The 17,797-nt window shown below is 46.1% G+C and overlaps 1 protein-coding gene across 1 annotated transcript in view; it reads left to right on the top strand.

Annotated features, from left to right (window-relative positions):
* The window catches only part of DNER (delta/notch like EGF repeat containing), a 312,842-nt gene that overhangs the window by 127,482 nt on the left and 167,563 nt on the right, over positions 1-17,797 (top strand). The window contains exons 2-4 of the mRNA XM_027048560.2: positions 7,541-7,837; positions 10,313-10,407; positions 13,087-13,253. Coding sequence (XP_026904361.2) covers positions 7,541-7,837; positions 10,313-10,407; positions 13,087-13,253 — 559 coding nt within the window. The remainder of the gene's footprint in view (positions 1-7,540; positions 7,838-10,312; positions 10,408-13,086; positions 13,254-17,797) is intronic.

The following is a 17,797-nucleotide window of genomic DNA, read 5'->3' as shown; positions in this document are numbered from 1 at the left end:
AGGGATTTAGTCCTTTGTAATATGTTGTACAGATTTTCCTCCATCGTGTTGTTGCCTTTTGACTTGATTTATAGAGTCAAATGGATTTTTAAAACATTTTGATGGAGTGAAATGCATCAATCTGTTCCTTCAGGGCAGTGGTTCTGAACTGGGTGTGATTTTCTTCCAGGGGGGACATTGGCAACATCTGGAGACATTTTTGGTTGTGACTGTTGTCACTGTTGGCAAGAGGGGTTCTGGCATCCAGTAAGTAGAGATCAGAGGTTCAGGGCAGGTTCTAGATCAAGGTTCAGGGCAGCCCCTGCCAACCAAGAATTATCCAGCCCAAAGAGTCAGTAGTGCTGAGGTTGAGAGATACCTCTTTCAGGCTTCTGGTTTTGTTCCTTGCTGCATAAGGAACCTTCTGCCTATGATGCCAATAACTACCTCAGAATCTGTATTTAAAAGTTCCTTAACTGATTTTTCTGCTTAGAAAAATTATTAAAGCAATGGCCCAGAGGACTCTTCTTCTTTTTTCTTTTTTCTTTTTTTTTAATATTTGTTTATTTTGAGAGAGAGAGACAGCGAGAGCACACAAGCAGGGGAGGGGCAGACAGAGAATCCCAAGCAGGCTCTGTGCTGATAGCAGGGCTCAAAGCCACAAACTTCAAAATCTTGACCTGAGCTGAAACCAAGAGTCGGATGCTTAACCGACTGAACCACCTGGGCGCCCCCCTACTTACTTCTTAATACCACCCACAAGTGCCCCTGAGTTACTTCTCTTGTGTGCCTACATCTTCCTCCTCACTCCTTTGTAAGTGCCACGAGTCCACCATGTCCCCCTTAGCGACCTGTGTGGCCTGGGCCACGTCACAAGCTCCACCAGTGCGTATAGGCCCTCCTCCTGGGCCTTGTTGGGTTCGGGCTCCTCAGATGCCCTTCCCATTCCCTGGATGACTCTGCCCGCTGAGCAACAGGTATGAGTGAGAGAGAGGTGGCTTCAGGTGTACTTCTCTGGACCCTCTGAAAACCGTGTCAATGAAAACCACGTGGCCGTCAGCAGACTCCCAAATCCCAGAGCGGGAGGAGGCCTTGAGATGCTCTGCCCTCGGCCCTCACTTAATGCCAGAGGGACGTGTGTCCAGAGCAGGCAAGGGACTTGGCCGGAGCCTCTCAGCTGCCTGTGCCGACTGACGCCAGGACTGTTGCTCAGCTGGTCCTTTGTCGTCAGAAAACTCCTTTCTGCTGTCTTTGCTTTGCTGAGAGCCGCCACTGTCACCTCTGAGAAATGAGTTCTGAGACCCACTCATCATCTACTCATTTCAGACCTGCGGTCATCAAGCCCATCTTCCCTGTCAGCATTAGGGACTTGAACTCCTCGAACACACGATTGTTAATAGTGGACTTGCATCCAGGCAGGGTATTGATTGCACATAGACTGCTCAGGGGAGTCCAAGTTCATGTGCCTGGACCTTCTGTTGGACTGTAAGTTCTTGGGGCTTTTTCATCTCTCTGACCCCTCTTCCAGGTACCTTGTCTGGAAGGTAAACCCACCTGGTGCTGGATAAATGTCACATCAATCACTGATCAGCTGTACTGAGTAGGAACGAAGCTCATATTCTTGAAACTAGTGGGAAAGGGTCACCTGGGCGGGTGGTTCCATGGGCACCTCCTCAAGTTCTGTCACCCAGGTGATGCAGATCCTCCATGTGGAGGCAATCCTGCTAGCCTTGACTTACTCATCTGATGACCCTGAAAATGGGCTGTTGTTATACCTGTTTTAAATTTGACCTTCCAATCTGTTTGTGTGCCAATGTGGGGGTGGAGGGTGGCGTTAGAATTGCCAAAAACGGGACAGCAGACAGTGTGCGGAAGGAAAACAGGTCATGGCTAAAGTGCCACATGAGAGGTCCTGCAGATGACGAGTCCTCGGGTCGGCAGGCGCCTTTGCTCTGGTCTGGCCTCCCATCTCGCCCTGTGCACATCCCCATGAACGCTCCTGCTTGTAGTGTAAATTATCTGTAACAGGTGAAAAGTCTAAAATGAAATATGAAAAGAGTAGTTTCAGATTAGTTCTGCGATGTGAAATATTTGGCTTAAATAGATGACTAATGATACAACAACAAACAGCACTTAATGAGCTTGCTGGTGAATTGTAGGCGGAAAACCATTAATCCGTGGGCTTTCTCTTTATTCTTTCTTATAGCCGGTATTACAAAGACGTAATCATTTACCCCCCCCCCCCCCCCCATCATTAGAGGCTGGGAATTACAGCCAAGAAAACATTGCCTGTTAAATTTTGAGTATCCCCAAAGTCAAGTCTATTCATTATGATATTTTGGCCTCATTATACATTTCAGCAGTTTGGCTGTTTCCTGCTTAAGGTTCAGACTTAATGGGATTCCAGGGCATAGTGACCTCTACAACAGGTTCATGATTGCATTTTATCTTATATTTGCTGTTACGCAATTGAAACAGATTGGCTTTTTTTTTTTTTTTTTTTTTTGAAATGAAGCCATCCTGAAGTGTTAGAGTGAAGTGTTAGAGAATACAATGGCAGGTAGTTGTCACTGTTAGCAAAGCAATTAATACACAACCCAAGAAAGTAGTAGTAATATGAAATGATTGTTTTTAAAGATTTTTTAGAATTTTATTTTGAGCGAGAGAGAAAGGGAGGGAAGGAGAGAGTATGAGTAGGGGAGGGGCAGAGAAGGAGGGAGAAAGAATTCCAAGCAGGATTCACGTTGACACAGTGAAGAGCCCAACCCGGGGCTCGAACCCAGGAACGTTGAGATCATGACCTGAGCCGAAATCAAGAGTCAGACGCTCAACCGACTGAGCCACCAGGTGCCCCTGAAATGGTGACTTGAAACAAGGGACCAATGACCTTGTAGTGCATTCAGCTCTGTTTGGTATCCCAGTGTGCGTGTGTGTGTGTGTGTGCATGTGTGTGTGTGTGCGTGCCTGTGCTCCCATCACATCAGTCACTGTTTTGAATCCCTGTAGAAATCTGTACAACTGACAGTTTCATTTTGAGCTTTTGTTGTCTTTACTAGGAGCATGTCTCCCGGCAGCCTGTGAGTCAGGCTTCATTTCATCCCCATGCTGCTCCTGCATTCTGCTCATCTGTGAACACAGCATTTCTTAAACGATATCTTTAATTCTCTTCACATTTTCCTTCTAGCTCTTTATTCCCGAGCTGGTGGAGCTGACTCCAGGGCACGGTGGGTTGGACACTGCTGTGGGTCCTGCCCTTTGCACCCAGATCTCTCCACCAGCACCCAGGGTGATGGAGGCTTCAGCAGTGGCTCACCTGGTGGACAGTCTCTGAGCACCAGAGGAAGGCGACTCGGTGTTGAGGGCCATCTGTGACCTCCACAGACACTTGACTCTTTCTGCTCCCCTTCATCAAGGCAAAGGCGGGACATTATGCTGGCTCCACCTTACCTCTCAGGTCATCAGAGACTTTCCCCCTTTTTTAAGCTGATTTAAAGTTATTTCATTGCTGGGGCACCTGGGTGGCTCAGTTGGTTAAGCATCTCTGACTCTTGATCTCGGTTTAGGTCATGATCTCAGTTTGTGAGTTCGAGCCCTGCATCGGGCTGTGCGCTGACAATGCGGAGCCTGCTTGGGACTCTCTCTCTCCCTCTCTCTCTGACCCTCCCCTGCTTGTGTGTGTGCGCGCGCTCTCTCTCTCTCTCTCAAAATAAATAATGAACATTAAAATTTTTTTTATTATTTAATTGCGATGAAGCACTGTAGGGCAGATACACAAGGCATTCCTTGACTTTCATTCTGAAGAGCTGGGATGGGACCTTGGGAGAATCCTAAGTCCATTTCACGTGGCAATACCCCTCACAGGCTCCGGTGGCTGCTTGCATCTGGTATCATTCATTCATTCATTCATTCAGTTGTTCAGTCATAGTGTATTCGGCAGCTCCTGTGTGCCAGTTGCTGTTCTTGGGGCTGGGGGTGGGGATGACCACTCAAGTAAACAAAACAGAGAAAAGAAACCTGATCTCACAGGGGTTTCCAGTCTAGTGGGGCCAGATACAAAATCAATATAGAATAAATTGGTAATTTTTTCCCACAGTGTATTGGAACGTGAGCTGTTTTAGTTGAATTGTGTGTTCAGGGACGTCCTCATCAGAGGATGACATTTGAGCAAAGACTCAAAGGAGGCTTTGGGAAGAGACGAGAAATGGGTGTTGTGGGCAGAGGAACAGCCAGTGCTAAGACCTTGAGGTCACAGAGTGCTTGGAGAGTTGGAAGAACAGTGACGTCAGTGTGTTTAGGGCCAAGTGAGGCAGGGCAAGAGTGGGAGGTGAGGTCCAGAGCTGGGAGGAGGGCACATCACCTGTGGCCTAGTTAAGACTTTGTGAAGACTTTGGCTTTTATTCTGAGCAAGAGTTGGTCAGTTGCTCAATATCGCTAAGCCTCAATGGTAGTAAATGTACTTACCTTGGAAGGTTGTTGTAAGGAGGAAGTAAATTAAGAAATGTAAAATGCTAAGTGTAGTGGCAGGCACCCAGGGAGTACCCAGGGATTTGCAGGTCGAACTGGTTTTGCTGCCGTTGTTCTTAGTGTGCGTAATAGGTTACTAGCTATAAACTCCGTAGGGGCAGACACTGTGTCTGTTTGTTTTCTCTTTTAGCATTTTATTCCCAGACCTGGTACAATTCATGTCAAATAGTAAGACCTCGGTCAGTATTCATTGAGTGTGGGGCGCGTGGGTGGCTCAGTCGGTTGAGCGTCTGACTTCAGCTCAGGTCATGATCTTGGCGGTTCGTGAGTTTGAGCCCTGCGTTGGGTTCTGTGCTGACAGGTCATAGCCTGGAGCCTGCTTCGGATTCTGTCTCTTTTTCTCTCTCTCTCTGCCTCTCAAAAATAAATAAACGTTTTAGAAAATATTCATTGAGTGATATCATTATACCTTTATTCTAAAGAAGCATCCTGAAATGGTGGTCTTAATTGGCTTATATTTAACCCTTAACTTATTTTCTGTTGCTTACAGAAAGAGAACCCATACCTTTTGCCTTCTCCACAGGGATTGGTTTTTTGTTGTTGTTGTTGTTGTGATCATAACCATCAAAGTTGCAGTGCTGTGGTGTGGACAGAACTCGGAAGATGCGATGTCGTTCTGGAATAGTTCTTTTGTAGTGGCTGTGATGGGTCACTCAACTCCTCTTTCCTTGTGTTTCTGAACAGTGATATGGGTTCAGAAAAGTCCCTCCCTATTTCAGGGTTGTTGTGAGCACAAATGAGATACTAGATGGCGATGTTCTTTGAAAACTCTAAATGGCCACCTTAGAGGGAGCAGTAGGTATGATGCGTGGCGGCCTCTGATGTCCAGGTGATGGCTGTGCTTTGAATTCTTTCTGGGGAGGACTTGCTGACGTGTGCCGTACCTCGGTGGTACCTCTCTGGGGTCTGGCTGTTGCCCGCAGTGGAGCAAAAGCCAGGGGGTGTCTCAGGTCACCAGACAGGTGGTCTTTGCCTTAGGAATGTTTTTTTTTTTTTTTTTTTTTTCTAAGCTTCACAGTGGAGGTTTAGGCTGCCAGAATTAATTCTTATAACCATCTCTTCAATTTGTTTAAATGATTTAAATATATTTCTCTGCTTTCAGGTTTCTGCTAAAAGTCTTAATTTGTGACTAGGTCAACCTCAGATGTTATTATCAAAAGTTGATTTCAGAAACATGGCTTATATGTCCCCTTTATCAGAGCTAATTAAATTCTCCTTCCTGTCAGATGATTCTTGAGGGGACACCCATTCCAGGAAGCGTTCCTAAAAATAAATCAGAAACAAGGTAACAATATTGTGACCAAAAGGGCGGTTTACATATGTCTCTCATCATGCCTTGCTTTCCAGATACTAACTGAGCTCTTTATTTTTTGAACACTTAAAAAAAGAAGCCTCACCGTGTTTTCTGTGTTCCTTGACATGCTAGGAATAGTGCCATGAACATGATAGATGAAGTCCCTACACTCTCAGAGCTCACCTGTTTGGGAGAGGGAAAAAAAGGGTTATTTCAGATTTTGTAGTGAGGGAAGCCTTCTCTGAGGAGGTGACGTTTGAGTACAGAACTTTGTGAAATGAAGCAGTGAGCCATGGAAAGCTTGGGAGAAAAGCATTCCAGCAGAGGGCCCAGCAGGTGCAAAGGCCCTCATGTGGAAATGATCTTGGCATAGTCCAGGGACATAAAGAAGGTGAGGAAGGGAGAGTGTAAGGGAGGAGGGAAGAGAGGACATCTCTGACATGGGAGGAAACTGGGTTTTACTTGAAGTTGATAAGGATTGTAAATATTTAAAATTATTTACAGCTTAAATATTTTCTTCTGATACCAACCCATCTCCGTTTAACTGAGATTCTATGAAGGAATCGCCCAGTGATAGGCAGAGAACGTGGTGGCATTTTTGGAGTTTCATTTTCATTCAATTCAAAATCCCTCAATATTCCTAAAGGAGTTTGTTGGAAATTGTCTGACAAGCGCAATTACCAGGGCGAGTAGCTGTTTTACCATGCAGAATTCTGTCCGCGTGTGTTTATGTGTGAGTTCATTTCCACAAGAGAAATTGAGGGCCTCGTTTCTCTGTAGTCTGATATTTACCGAGTTCTATTTTATGATCAGCCCTCAGAAGCCAGAGGGACATCAGATAGAGGTCTAATTTTCTGTTCACAGAAGCAAATGATAATTGAAAAAGCAGGGAGAACATGTCTGAAGCCTTGAGCTGTCTCAGGAGAAGGGGATGATCATTTCGCATTGTTTTGTAGCGCCATCTCCAAGCAGAAACACATGGTGATTTACAGGTTAGCAAAGGGCACCAGGATAAACACTTTCCTTAGGAGCATTGTCACAGTATAAAGTCAGGCAAATGAAATTGTATCTCCCGTATCTTGCAAGGTCACGTGTCTCTGTGATCACCCTCCAAAATACTGAGGTAGAAACTTTCATAAAGTTCTGCTTACTGCTCTCTTTGGGCGGGCTTACCATTGTCCTGTAAGCCGATCATTTTGGAAGCTTTTAATTAAATAACATCACTTTAAAAGGGGTTTTCCTCCAGTAGAAATTGGGAGACATAGGTAAGCACATCTTTAGGGGAGATAAGTTAGTTGGGCGGTCATTTCTCATGAGGAAACCTTGCAGTGGTCCATCCAGGACGTGGAAAAGGAGGTTCCGGTTTCGATCTCTAGTATTTGTTGTCATGGCTGCTAAAAATATTAAAGTTGGTATCTTCCTAATGAGCCTCAGTTTTAAATGCTTTTGCCTTAGAAAATTCCTGTAAGTAATGTGTTGCTGAAATCAACATTATTTCGGAGCTTGGGTTTGGGGCAGCTCTTCACTAGGTGTGTTCTTGCTGGTCACCTGTTACCTGTGGAGGGGTTAATGTCGGGGTGACCTTGGGAGGCTCCCCCACGACGGCACAAGTAGTTAGGAACTCTTATTCCGCAGGAACAGCATTTCCTAGAGCCACAGCTCTGAGACACGGAGCTCATTTCCCAGCGATGGCACCACTTTTCTTACGAGGGAATAATTGACCCATTTATGGTCTTGTTTCAGCTTGTTGCGGATTCCTGTGCCAGCAGCCCTTGTCACCATGGCAACTGCAGCAGCAGCAGCGATGGCTACCTCTGCATTTGCAATGAAGGCTATGAAGGTCCCAACTGTGAACAGGCGCTTCCCAGCCTCCCCGCCTCTGGCTGGACCGAGTCCATGGCCCCCAGGCAGCTTCAGCCTGTCCCCGCCACCCAGGAGCCTGACATCATCCTGCCCCGCTCTCAGGCGACCGTGACTCTGCCCACCTGGCAGCCCAAAACAGGGCAGAAAGTTGTAGAAATGAAATGGGATCAAGTGGAGGTGAGAACGTTTGATTGCGTATGTTTTTATGTAAAGAAACCAGTGAGGTTAAGATAATGCCAGTGGTTGCAATATTGGCAGTAACAACGGAAGACCTTTAAGTTATCCTCTTGACAAAACAGGGAGTCTGAGGTTATTCCCGCCTTCACTTGTGTGTAGATCCCTTTTGCTTACGCAAAGGGGATTTTTCAATTATGACTGTTTTATGGGCATCAAGAGTGTAAGCAATAAAAGGAAAAGGATGAAATTATTTTCTGGAACGATGTCCGTGTATATTTCTGTGAGATCGTTTTGGATTCGGCGCAGAGAGCCCAAGGAAGGGCCATGTAAATGAACGTATCACGGACCCTCCACCGTTGACCTAATTTTCCTCAATATTATGCTTAACTCCTTGTTTATTTATTATGATTCTACTTCTGGTGCCTTGCGGCCAATATCATTTTAAAAACAGCTGCTATCAGTGATTTCTAAAATATGTTGAGTCCGCATTTGAGAATGAAATTTCCAAATTTTATTTATTTTGGCAATAACAAATTCCATTCATTGACTCTCGTCCAGTCTGGGTTTGGCTTGTGTTTTAAGCTCATCAGAAGTCTCATTTTGAGGAATTTTCAGCGGATCCTTGAAAGTTGACGTATAATCTAAATTTGCTAGCTAGGAGAGTTGAGGAGCAAATCCAAATCATGACTTTGAGGTGATATCCATAGGGTATAATTCCGTTCCATATCTTGCATTTTATAGGGCATCTTGTGATTGTATATTATTGCAGGTTTTATAGCTCAAACGACAAAACACATAGATCTTTGTGTAGCAGTTTTAGAGTCAAAGAATGTGTGTAGAAGTTTCTCTTATTGTCAAAGAGACAAGGTAGCATCCCTTCTTTCATTTTCTTGGGTAATTGTAACCAGTGACCCATTTTTTTTTTTCATTGCCACACAATTTATCAAGGCCATCTTCAGACCGCAGGGCAGTGCTTATAGCCTACCCAGCAAAACTCTGGACGTGTTCTGATTTCAGACTTTTAACAAATGCCTTGAAGTTATGGTTTTAATTCCTCTTTGCTGAATGACTCACTTCTTGAATGTGAACTAGATTTGATTCTACATTTGTCAAGGAAGTGTCCTTTAAAGAAAATTTCTCCCCAACCACCCATTTCAATCTATTTATTTAAAGACCTCCTGTCCTGTAGTTGGTAAACGTAAAAAGAAACGCCTCGTCTTCTTGTCATGCTGTAATTTCTTAGGCTGTTTCAAGAAGCGGGTTAAAAGTTGCCAGGGGAAGGTGTGAATATATTTGGGTTTCTCCTTTCGTGAAATAGTGATGCTTCAGAAATGTGACGCTATTTGAAGTCTTAAGGGACTAAAATTGTTGTAACAGTTGTCTGTTAACACAAATTTAACGAGTCGGGCTTCCATCTTTGAATATCCATGGTGGGCTTACTTTCTGGCGTTTGACTGTCAGGCCTTCTGGGGCATATATTCTCAGCATTGGGTGTGGGTGGAGGTGCTGAGAATTTCTGTATTGTTCTCAGTTAATTCAGTGATGATGGACACATATAATACCACCCCCTTTAATGTTTCTTTATTTTTTTTTGAGAGAGAGTGAGCACAAGCGGGGGAGGGTCAGAGAGAGAGAGAGGGAGAGAGAGAGAATCCCAAGCAGGTTCCACGCTGTCAGCACAGAGCCCCACGCAGGGCTAGATCCCATGAACTGTGGAGATCATGACCTGAGCCGAAGTTAAGGGTCAGACACATAACTGACTGAGCCACCCAGATGCCCCTAATACCCCTTTGTTTTGACTCTACTGGGTGAAGACAGTGCTCATGGCATGAGGAGTAAATGAATAAGTTGGTCAGAACCACCCCATTGGACGCAGCTCAAGCGTTCACAGTGTGTTTTCTGATGAACACCATTATTCCCCTCCTTGAACTCCCTTTACGTACATATCAGCGAAGGTGTAGTCCATAGGGGAAAAAAAAATAGGCAGCTTCCCAGTCCCCTGGCCTTAACGCATGCTCCTGAGACTCACCTCTGCACAGGGCAGGGTCACCCAGACTTAGCGCTTCTTGCCTACTGTTCGTTTTAAGGCTTGCTCTCCTAGTTAATGCTTGCTGCATAGAAGCTAGTCCTTAAAGCCTGTCCTCTGGTTCTCCAAGCACCGAGTCCCAGACCGAGCATAGAGCAGAGGCCACTGACTGCTCGCTAAATGGAAGACAGCGGGGAGTGGACCCCTGCAGCGTCCTGTTCATCAGTCATAGCGATCTGGGAATTGGTAGACGGCTCTCAGGAAAGCTTTGGCATTTCAGGAAACCAAGTGGCAAAGCTTTCATTTTCTTTTGAGTCTGTACCATGTCACCTGTCTTCTCTCTGTCTCCACCTCAGCGTCACCCAAAGGTAGCTTCTGGAATTTTGCTTTGTAATATTATCATGTGTGATGATCAACCCTGATAACTTGTTTCTTCCTTTTTTTCCCAGGTGGTCCCAGATATTGCCTGTGGGAATGCCAGTTCTAACAGCTCTGCCGGTGGCCGCCTGGTAACCTTTGAGGTGCCACAGAACACGTCGGTCAAGTAAGAAAACTCGCGGTTACAAATCATTAAGATCAATACTGTGACCCTCTGCTGGGTTGTGTCTGTCCATGTAACTGGTCAGTCCAGTGAGAGTCATGAGCAGAGTTCCATGTGTAGATGTGGCCTAAGTGGCTCAAAATCCAGAAGGAGCTATTTCAGGAAAGAATGTTGCAGTGGGGATCCTGTTGGGTGGAGATGTGGAACTGGCTGGGATGAGTAAGGTGCGAGATAAGAAACCTTCACTTCCCAAGTGACTTTTGCTTCCAGAATTCTTTGGTGTCTTACGATTTGAATGGGCTGTTGGTTAAATTCATGTGCATCATTTGCCCCAATTTAAAATGCAAACATTACAATTTTATCTGAGAAGAAAGTGTTTTGTTTTGTTTTTATTTATTTACTTTAATTAATTAATTTATTTCTGAGAGGGAGAGAGAGGGAGAGGCAGACAGAGAGGGGGACAGAGGATCCAAAGTGGGGTCTGTGCTGACAGCAGAGAGCTTGATGTGGGGCTCGAACTCACAAACTGTGAGATCGTGACCTGAGCCGAAGTAGGGCTCTTAACCGGCTGAGCCACCCAGGTGCCCCTTGTTTTGTTTTTAAACTTAAGCTCTTTCAAACTACATACTGCCCATGGAGGCGGGCAGAGATGGGGAAGAGGCAAGGGGTCTGCCCCTGCCGTGTGTCAGGTGCTCTGTGTCACTAGGGAGTGGGGTGGAGCCAGCCCTGGAGTGACCCCATCCCGTCTCCCACTACTCATTCTTCTCTGATGCTATTACCTGCCAACCCCCCCACCCCCACGTAGCCAAATGGGAGTTTGCTGTCCAGTCTTCAGGAAGTTTAGAAGGCCGAGGGACATGTGACCCTGGTTAACTAGTGCTCTGTATCAACTCCCTAGTAGGGGGGCCGTGGGCACTTTGGGCCTCTTCTATTCATACAGAATTGTTTTTGCCCACCTTACTTTCTTTTTTAAAATGTTTATTTTTGAGAGAGAGAAAGAGAGTCAGTGTGAGCAGGGGAGAAGCAGAGAGAGGGGGACAGAGGGTCTGATGCAGGCTCTGCACTGTGATAGCAGCAAGCCCGATGTGGGGCTCGAACCCACGAACCGTGAGATCATGACCTGAGCCGAAGTCAGACACTCAACTGACTGAGCCACCCAGGCGCCCCTGCCCACCTTGCTTTCTAAACAATGGGGTCCCTGAAATGTTTGGAAGGGGGACTTTGTTACGTTGCCCCTGCGTCCCCTCCCCCTGGGGCCTTGAACTCAGTCTGGTGGCGGAAGAGTCAGAATGGGCAGTGAACTTCGCACCGGGAAGAAGTCCCCACGGGGAGAAAGGTGTGGCATCTGAGGCAGCTTCCAGTGCTACCAGCAGGGGGACCCCGGTCCTAAGTGTTTCATTGCTCATAACACAGATGATCTGTGCTGGTCAGAGCTGGCTTTGGGGAGGATCAGTAGTTTCCTTTACGTGTATGAAACCATCTCATAGTGCTTTCTTTTCTGGGTCATATAATCTTTCTTTTATAAGCCTTTCCAAATAGTTCTGATCCTCTATCCCTTTAAATACTCTACCTGCCCCCCCGATCAGCTTGAAATTCTCCAGGCCCCTTCTGGGCTTCAGGACAGGGCAAAAATAGCAGGTTGACCCAGGCTGAGTCATCTCTGCGTGCCCTGAATCCACCTGCAAGAGTGGCTAGCCCCCGTGTACTTACCTTTTACGAAACCCCGACTGAACACCCAGCCGCAAGCCAGGAGCTCAGCGCTTAGTACGCCAATCTTCTCCCGAAGGTGGAGACCTGGTTTTCTAGGAGCACACAGGAAGCAAGGGACAGCTTCCGGGCGGTGGGAAGGTGGTCAGGGCAGGTCTCAGAGAAGAGATGACCCATGGGCTAAGCCTTGCAGAATGTCACTTAACCAGGCATGCGAGGAGGCAGAGGTTGGGAGCTGGGAGGGAACCTGGTTGGGGAGGAACAGTGGGTTCGTGTCGCTGGAACGCTGGGCTGCAGGATTTGAGGCTGAAAGGGGAGCTGAGGCCGAGGCCAGTTTGCTTCCTAGCGTCTCATTCTTGGGACTTTACCCTGAAAATAAGAAGCCAGGAGAGGCCTGGAGCATGGGAGGTGACACACTTTTGCTTACGTTGGCAACACAACTCAGGTGGCCATCTGGGGATGCAGGACACATTTGTAGTAAATTCAAGCAGGACTCATAATGTGTGGATGTGGAAGGATTTGTCTCTAGAAGAACTCCGTGTACTCTTTTATTCTTTTTTTTTTTTTAATGTTTATTTATTTTTGAGAGGAGGTGCGGAGGGGCAGAGGGAGAGGGAGACACAGAATCCGAAGCAGGCTCCAGGCTCTGAGCCATGAGCACAGAGCCTGACGTGGGGCTCGAACTCACAAACTGTGAGTTCATGACCTGAGCTGAAGTCAGACGCTCAACCGACCGAGCCACTCAGGCACCCTGACCCTTTTATTCGCGATGAAAATTGTTACTCGAATGTGAGTTATCTATTGGTGTCTTCTGTGGTATATTTTGAAGCAAGTGGGAGACCTTTGTAATGATTTCCTGAGACCTTTGTGGATGTATGTATATGTCATTTTATTTTTATTTTCGACTTGGACGGACTGGTTCTAAGATGAGTTTTTCTGAAAGGGACTTTTGGTTTACTTCACCCCCGTTTTCAGAATTCGGCAAGACGCTGCGGCCTCGCTGATTCTGCTGTGGAAGGTCACGGCCACGGGATTTCAGCAGTGCTCCCTCATAGACGGACGGAGTGTGACTCTTCTCCAGGCGCCTGGGGGTCTGGTCCTCTTGGAAGAGATGCTCGCCTTAGGGCACAATCACTTCATCGGTGAGTTATGGAAGTCTGCCCGTCAACACATCTGATTCCACCCAACCTTGGTTTGGTGTTTAGAGACAGTGCGTTAGGGCGTTTTGCTCAGATAATCTGAGTTCTGGCCATCAACTAAATGTCCTCCATTGTCGAGGAGGTTTTGCTTAAACATCCAAATTGATTTATAAGGCAGCCTCTCCTGTGTGGCTCGATATGGAAAAAGCGTGGGCTCTGGAATCCTGAGACTACGTATCCCAGCCCCGGACAGAGCGTCATAGATGTGTGATCTTTGGCGCATAATGTTCTGAATCTGCTTTCTTTTTGACTCCAGTCTGCAAGATGCTGGACAGGGTACAGTGGGCAGGAATCGTGGGCAGCTTCAGGCACCGAATGTTGGTGTCTCAGAAAAAACCCTGTTCTCCCTTGATTTACACCTGACCTAGGGCCCGGGGCACAGCACCTCGGAAGCGATTGGCTACATCTGCGCCTCTGACTCACAAGTGACTTGAGGACTACATCTTCCCCCCCGGGCTCCTCTTGTTCACCCACCTTTCCCTCCTGGGTCACTTTTGACTTTTCACTTTCTCGAATAGTGTCAGTCTGCAATTTCACCTGCCCTAAACGACCACATGCCTGACTAGCCCAATTTTCAAGTTCCTCTGCCCTAGAGTAGAAATGGCCCTCGTAAAGTGTGACCCCCCACTCGCTGCCTCCTGCCCCTCCCAAGGGCGACATCTGGGCGGTTTCCAGAGGACCCTTCCCCTGGTAGGCATTCTGACTGTACCCTGTGTTGCCTTCACCCCTCACCCAGCGCAGAGTATCTTTGGGGTTGGAGCTTGTAACCCCAGCCCCTCTGCAGGCGGACATCGTCAGCTGCTTTATCAGAGCTCCTTGCATCCTGCTGCCTCTACTCAGACGGGAGCTCAAGTTCAGACTCCACCCATCCCAGTCCTATGCGCCCAAGCAGCCCCTTGCATCCTGCTGTTTATACCGCTCCCTGTCTGATCATATATGCTAACAGTCCTCATCTGGAGAGGGGCAGTGACAGCGTCTCTCAGGGGTGTTGTAAGGGTTCAGTGGGATAATGGGTGTGAAAGTGTAAGTTACAAATGTTAGGGATGATTCTAGTTACTTTCTCTAGCTTGTTCTGAGAGACCCTAAATATTTTGCTAAATGAAATGGAAAAGTATATAAAAGACATATTCTCTAAGGTGTATATTGGATCCAAGTTTCATAATGGAGACGAACTGGTGAAATGAAATGCTCGGCTCCGTATAATTTTTGTCACTTTTTCATTTGATCGACCCTCCTCTGGTAAGAAGGCCGTTTCCCAGTCTTTGGAAATCCAGCTGTGGAGTGGTTGGGGGATGGGGGTTGGGGGACTGGGTGGAGAGCTTGGTGTGGGGAACGGACATACTGGAAAAAGAGAGTAGGGTATTTCATTTCGGACTGATGTTTGTCTGTTCAGATAGCTGTTGGATTACAGCATGATGTAATATTGTCCAAGTCAAATCTGAATTTCACTCCCCAAAACATACTTCCCCGTCTGTTGTAACAGTTCATCTCAAAGGATATAGTTTGTGTATTTTGGTAAATAGTTTCAATTTTATTTCGTATTGATTTTGTAAGTTTTTCTTTTTGGTGGATTAAGCTGTCCTCTGACGTGGAGCTAACATTTCACAAAAACACATGTGCTGTCATCACTCTGTAAAATGTCGTTAGTGTTACCAGAAGCTATCCATTCGAAATGTTAGCTTACCTTTGATACTACGTTTAGTTGTAGCATAACTATAACTTGAGACTGATGTTGGGGTTAAGGATGGAGATTAATGAAGAAGGATTTTCTAGCATTAGTATAATTTTATACCCGTAAGATACAAGGAATTATATGAACTCTAACAGAATTTGTGCTCATTTTTCTAACAAACAATTGCATGGCAGTGTATTGCTCCTTACAGGAGTAATTTTTGAAAATTTAATGTGGTATATTAATAACTAAGGAATTTTTTTCTCAAAAATTGTACTTGAGGTGGCAGACGATTTTGAGATGAGGTGATGGTGATTTTGAGGAACATGCTTTATTTCTCTAAGCTGCTATTTTCCATTTGGAAAATTTGGGGTCTGATGTCTTTTTAAATTTCATAACTCGAACACATTCTAAGTGCTTTGGGCGGCTTTGTATTGGCGCTCACAATCTTCTAGTGTTATTCTCTTTCAGGATGGGGCCAGTCTTGTCCCAAGCTTTTTCTGAGGAAGAATGGCTACCTTCCTCCCAATGGACCACAGGCTGCCACACATTGCCGGCTCCTTCCTTTACGAGGTCTTTTTATCTTAAAGGAGCAAGATTTACCTTTTGTAATCATCGTGGAAGTCTTATGTTTACTGCATTGATGTGTGTTTAATGTTCTTTTTAATTTTTTTAAGGCAGCTTCTTTTTTTTTTTTAATTTTTTTTTTAACATTTATTTATTTTTGAGACAGAGAGAGACAGAGCATGAATGGGGGAGGGGCAGAGAGAGAGGGAGGCACAGAATCGGAAGCAGGCTCCAGGCTCTGAGCCATCAGCCCAGAGCCCGACGCGGGGCTCGAACTCACAGACCGCGAGATCGTGACCTGAGCCGAAGTCGGACGCTCAACCGACTGAGCCACCCAGGCGCCCCTAAGGCAGCTTCTTAAAATGATTTATTTTTACAATACTGGGCTCTCTAGACACGAATGCACTTTAGCTAAGAACCAAAAGACCATTCTAAAGAGTACAGAGCCTCCGTTGACAGATAAACAAATGGGATGCCAGTGCGGGTGGGAGAAAACTTCTGCACCAAAGGGCCAGTAAACCTCCAGAGTTGTGGTGCTGTGTTCTAGGCAATACCACTCCTTTCTAGAAAGAGAGGCACTTGCAGGAATTGACTGTCCCTTCTCTGCCCTTCATTCTCAATTGGGTCCACTTACAGAATTGATGACCAAAGGTCTTTTAATATTTCTTGTTAATTAATGTATTTATTTTTGAAGAGAGAGAGAGACAGAGACAGAGAGAGAACATGAGCAGGGGAGGGGCAGAGAGAGAGAGAGGGAGAGTGAGAATCCCAAGCAGGCTCCATGCTGTCAGCACAGAGCCTGACCTGGGGCTTGATCTCACGAATCATGAGATCATGACCTGAGCCGAAACCAGGAGTCAGATGTTTAACCAGCTGGGCCACCCAGGTGCCCCTGTTGCTCTGTGCAACAGAGTAGTAGAGTCCCTATGTGTTTTTGGGAGACAAACTTGGTCATCGTCACTGGCTTTACACAAAAATCCTTTTTAAAAGTTTATTGCCAAGACCCTGTTAATGTTCTACATGGTCCAGATGATGATGTACTTATATTTGACCTATTTCGGTGACACTCCATTGAATTAAAAGAAATTTTTTTTGATGTTTATTTTTGAGAGAGAGAGAGTGCACAAGCAGGAGAGGGGCAGAGAGAGAGGGAGACACAGAATCAGAAGCAGGCTTCAGGCTCTGAGCTGTCTGCACAGAGCCTGATTTGGGGCTCAAACTCACGTACCATGAGATCATGACCTTGAGCTGAAGCCAGACTGAGCCACTCAGGCACCCCCCACCCCCGCCATTGAATTTTTAAAACAGATTCCTTTCATTGACATTGCCTTATGAATATTTATACCCTTTGATCGAAAGAAAAAGATGATAAAACATTTCACAAAACATGTAGCTCTTCCTTCTGTGCCTCAGTGCATCACCTTTCCCTCCATGTTGTCACCCAGTTTCAATGCTTCTGCCCGCTCCTTAATCATCTCTTTGCTTTTCCTAAATGTGCTTCTTTCAACTATGTTATTTGCTTTAGGCACTGTTTTGAGGTCAGTCACTAACTTGACTTTTGTGTCGCATTGTCTGCTCCATGGCGAGCAGCCCTGGTGCTCAGGAGCTTACTGAGTGATTCATCCGCTCCCTGGTTCATGGCCCCAGATAGTAAGGGATTCATGGTTCCAGTTGTATTTCCATGATAAGCAGTTGTCGGTCTTGTGTTAGGTACTGTTTTTGTTTTTTCACTTGGGGTTGCTTGGACACATTGCTGGGGTAGACACTCTCAGGGATGAGGGCCCAGCCAGCTGTCTGCTGTGTGGGCTTCGTGTGAGAAAGCAGTTAGAGGTTGTTGCCATTTCCGCAGGGTAGAAGCCCCATTGGACTCCTTTTCTAGATTTTTCTTTCTCTGGTCACCTGCCCTTAGGCTTATCTCCCAGTACTTCTCCGTGGTCTCTGTCCATCCATTGCCTGTCCCATCCCCACCTGGACCTCCCCCTGCCTCATCTTGTCCATGCCTTGGACCCCCCAGATCTGTTCTTCTTTGAGAACTCATTTAAACTCTCCTTATTTGGAGTGGTGTAGGAGGAAAATGGCCAACCCAAAATTCTACTCTACCTGGATTCTGAAATCCTCTGAAACTCTACTTATGAATTCTTATAAACACACAGGCAACCCTGGAATATTCTCACAGTTAGTTCTTATTTTGATCAGAAAACCCAGGTGGTGAGGCATGTCTGCTTTACCTGTATTTCTGTTTACCTGC

This window comes from Acinonyx jubatus, chromosome C1 (genome assembly GCF_027475565.1).
Source record: "Acinonyx jubatus isolate Ajub_Pintada_27869175 chromosome C1, VMU_Ajub_asm_v1.0, whole genome shotgun sequence".
Classification (NCBI taxonomy): Eukaryota; Metazoa; Chordata; class Mammalia; order Carnivora; family Felidae; genus Acinonyx; species Acinonyx jubatus.
This window is presented reverse-complemented; position numbering and strand designations above follow the sequence as displayed.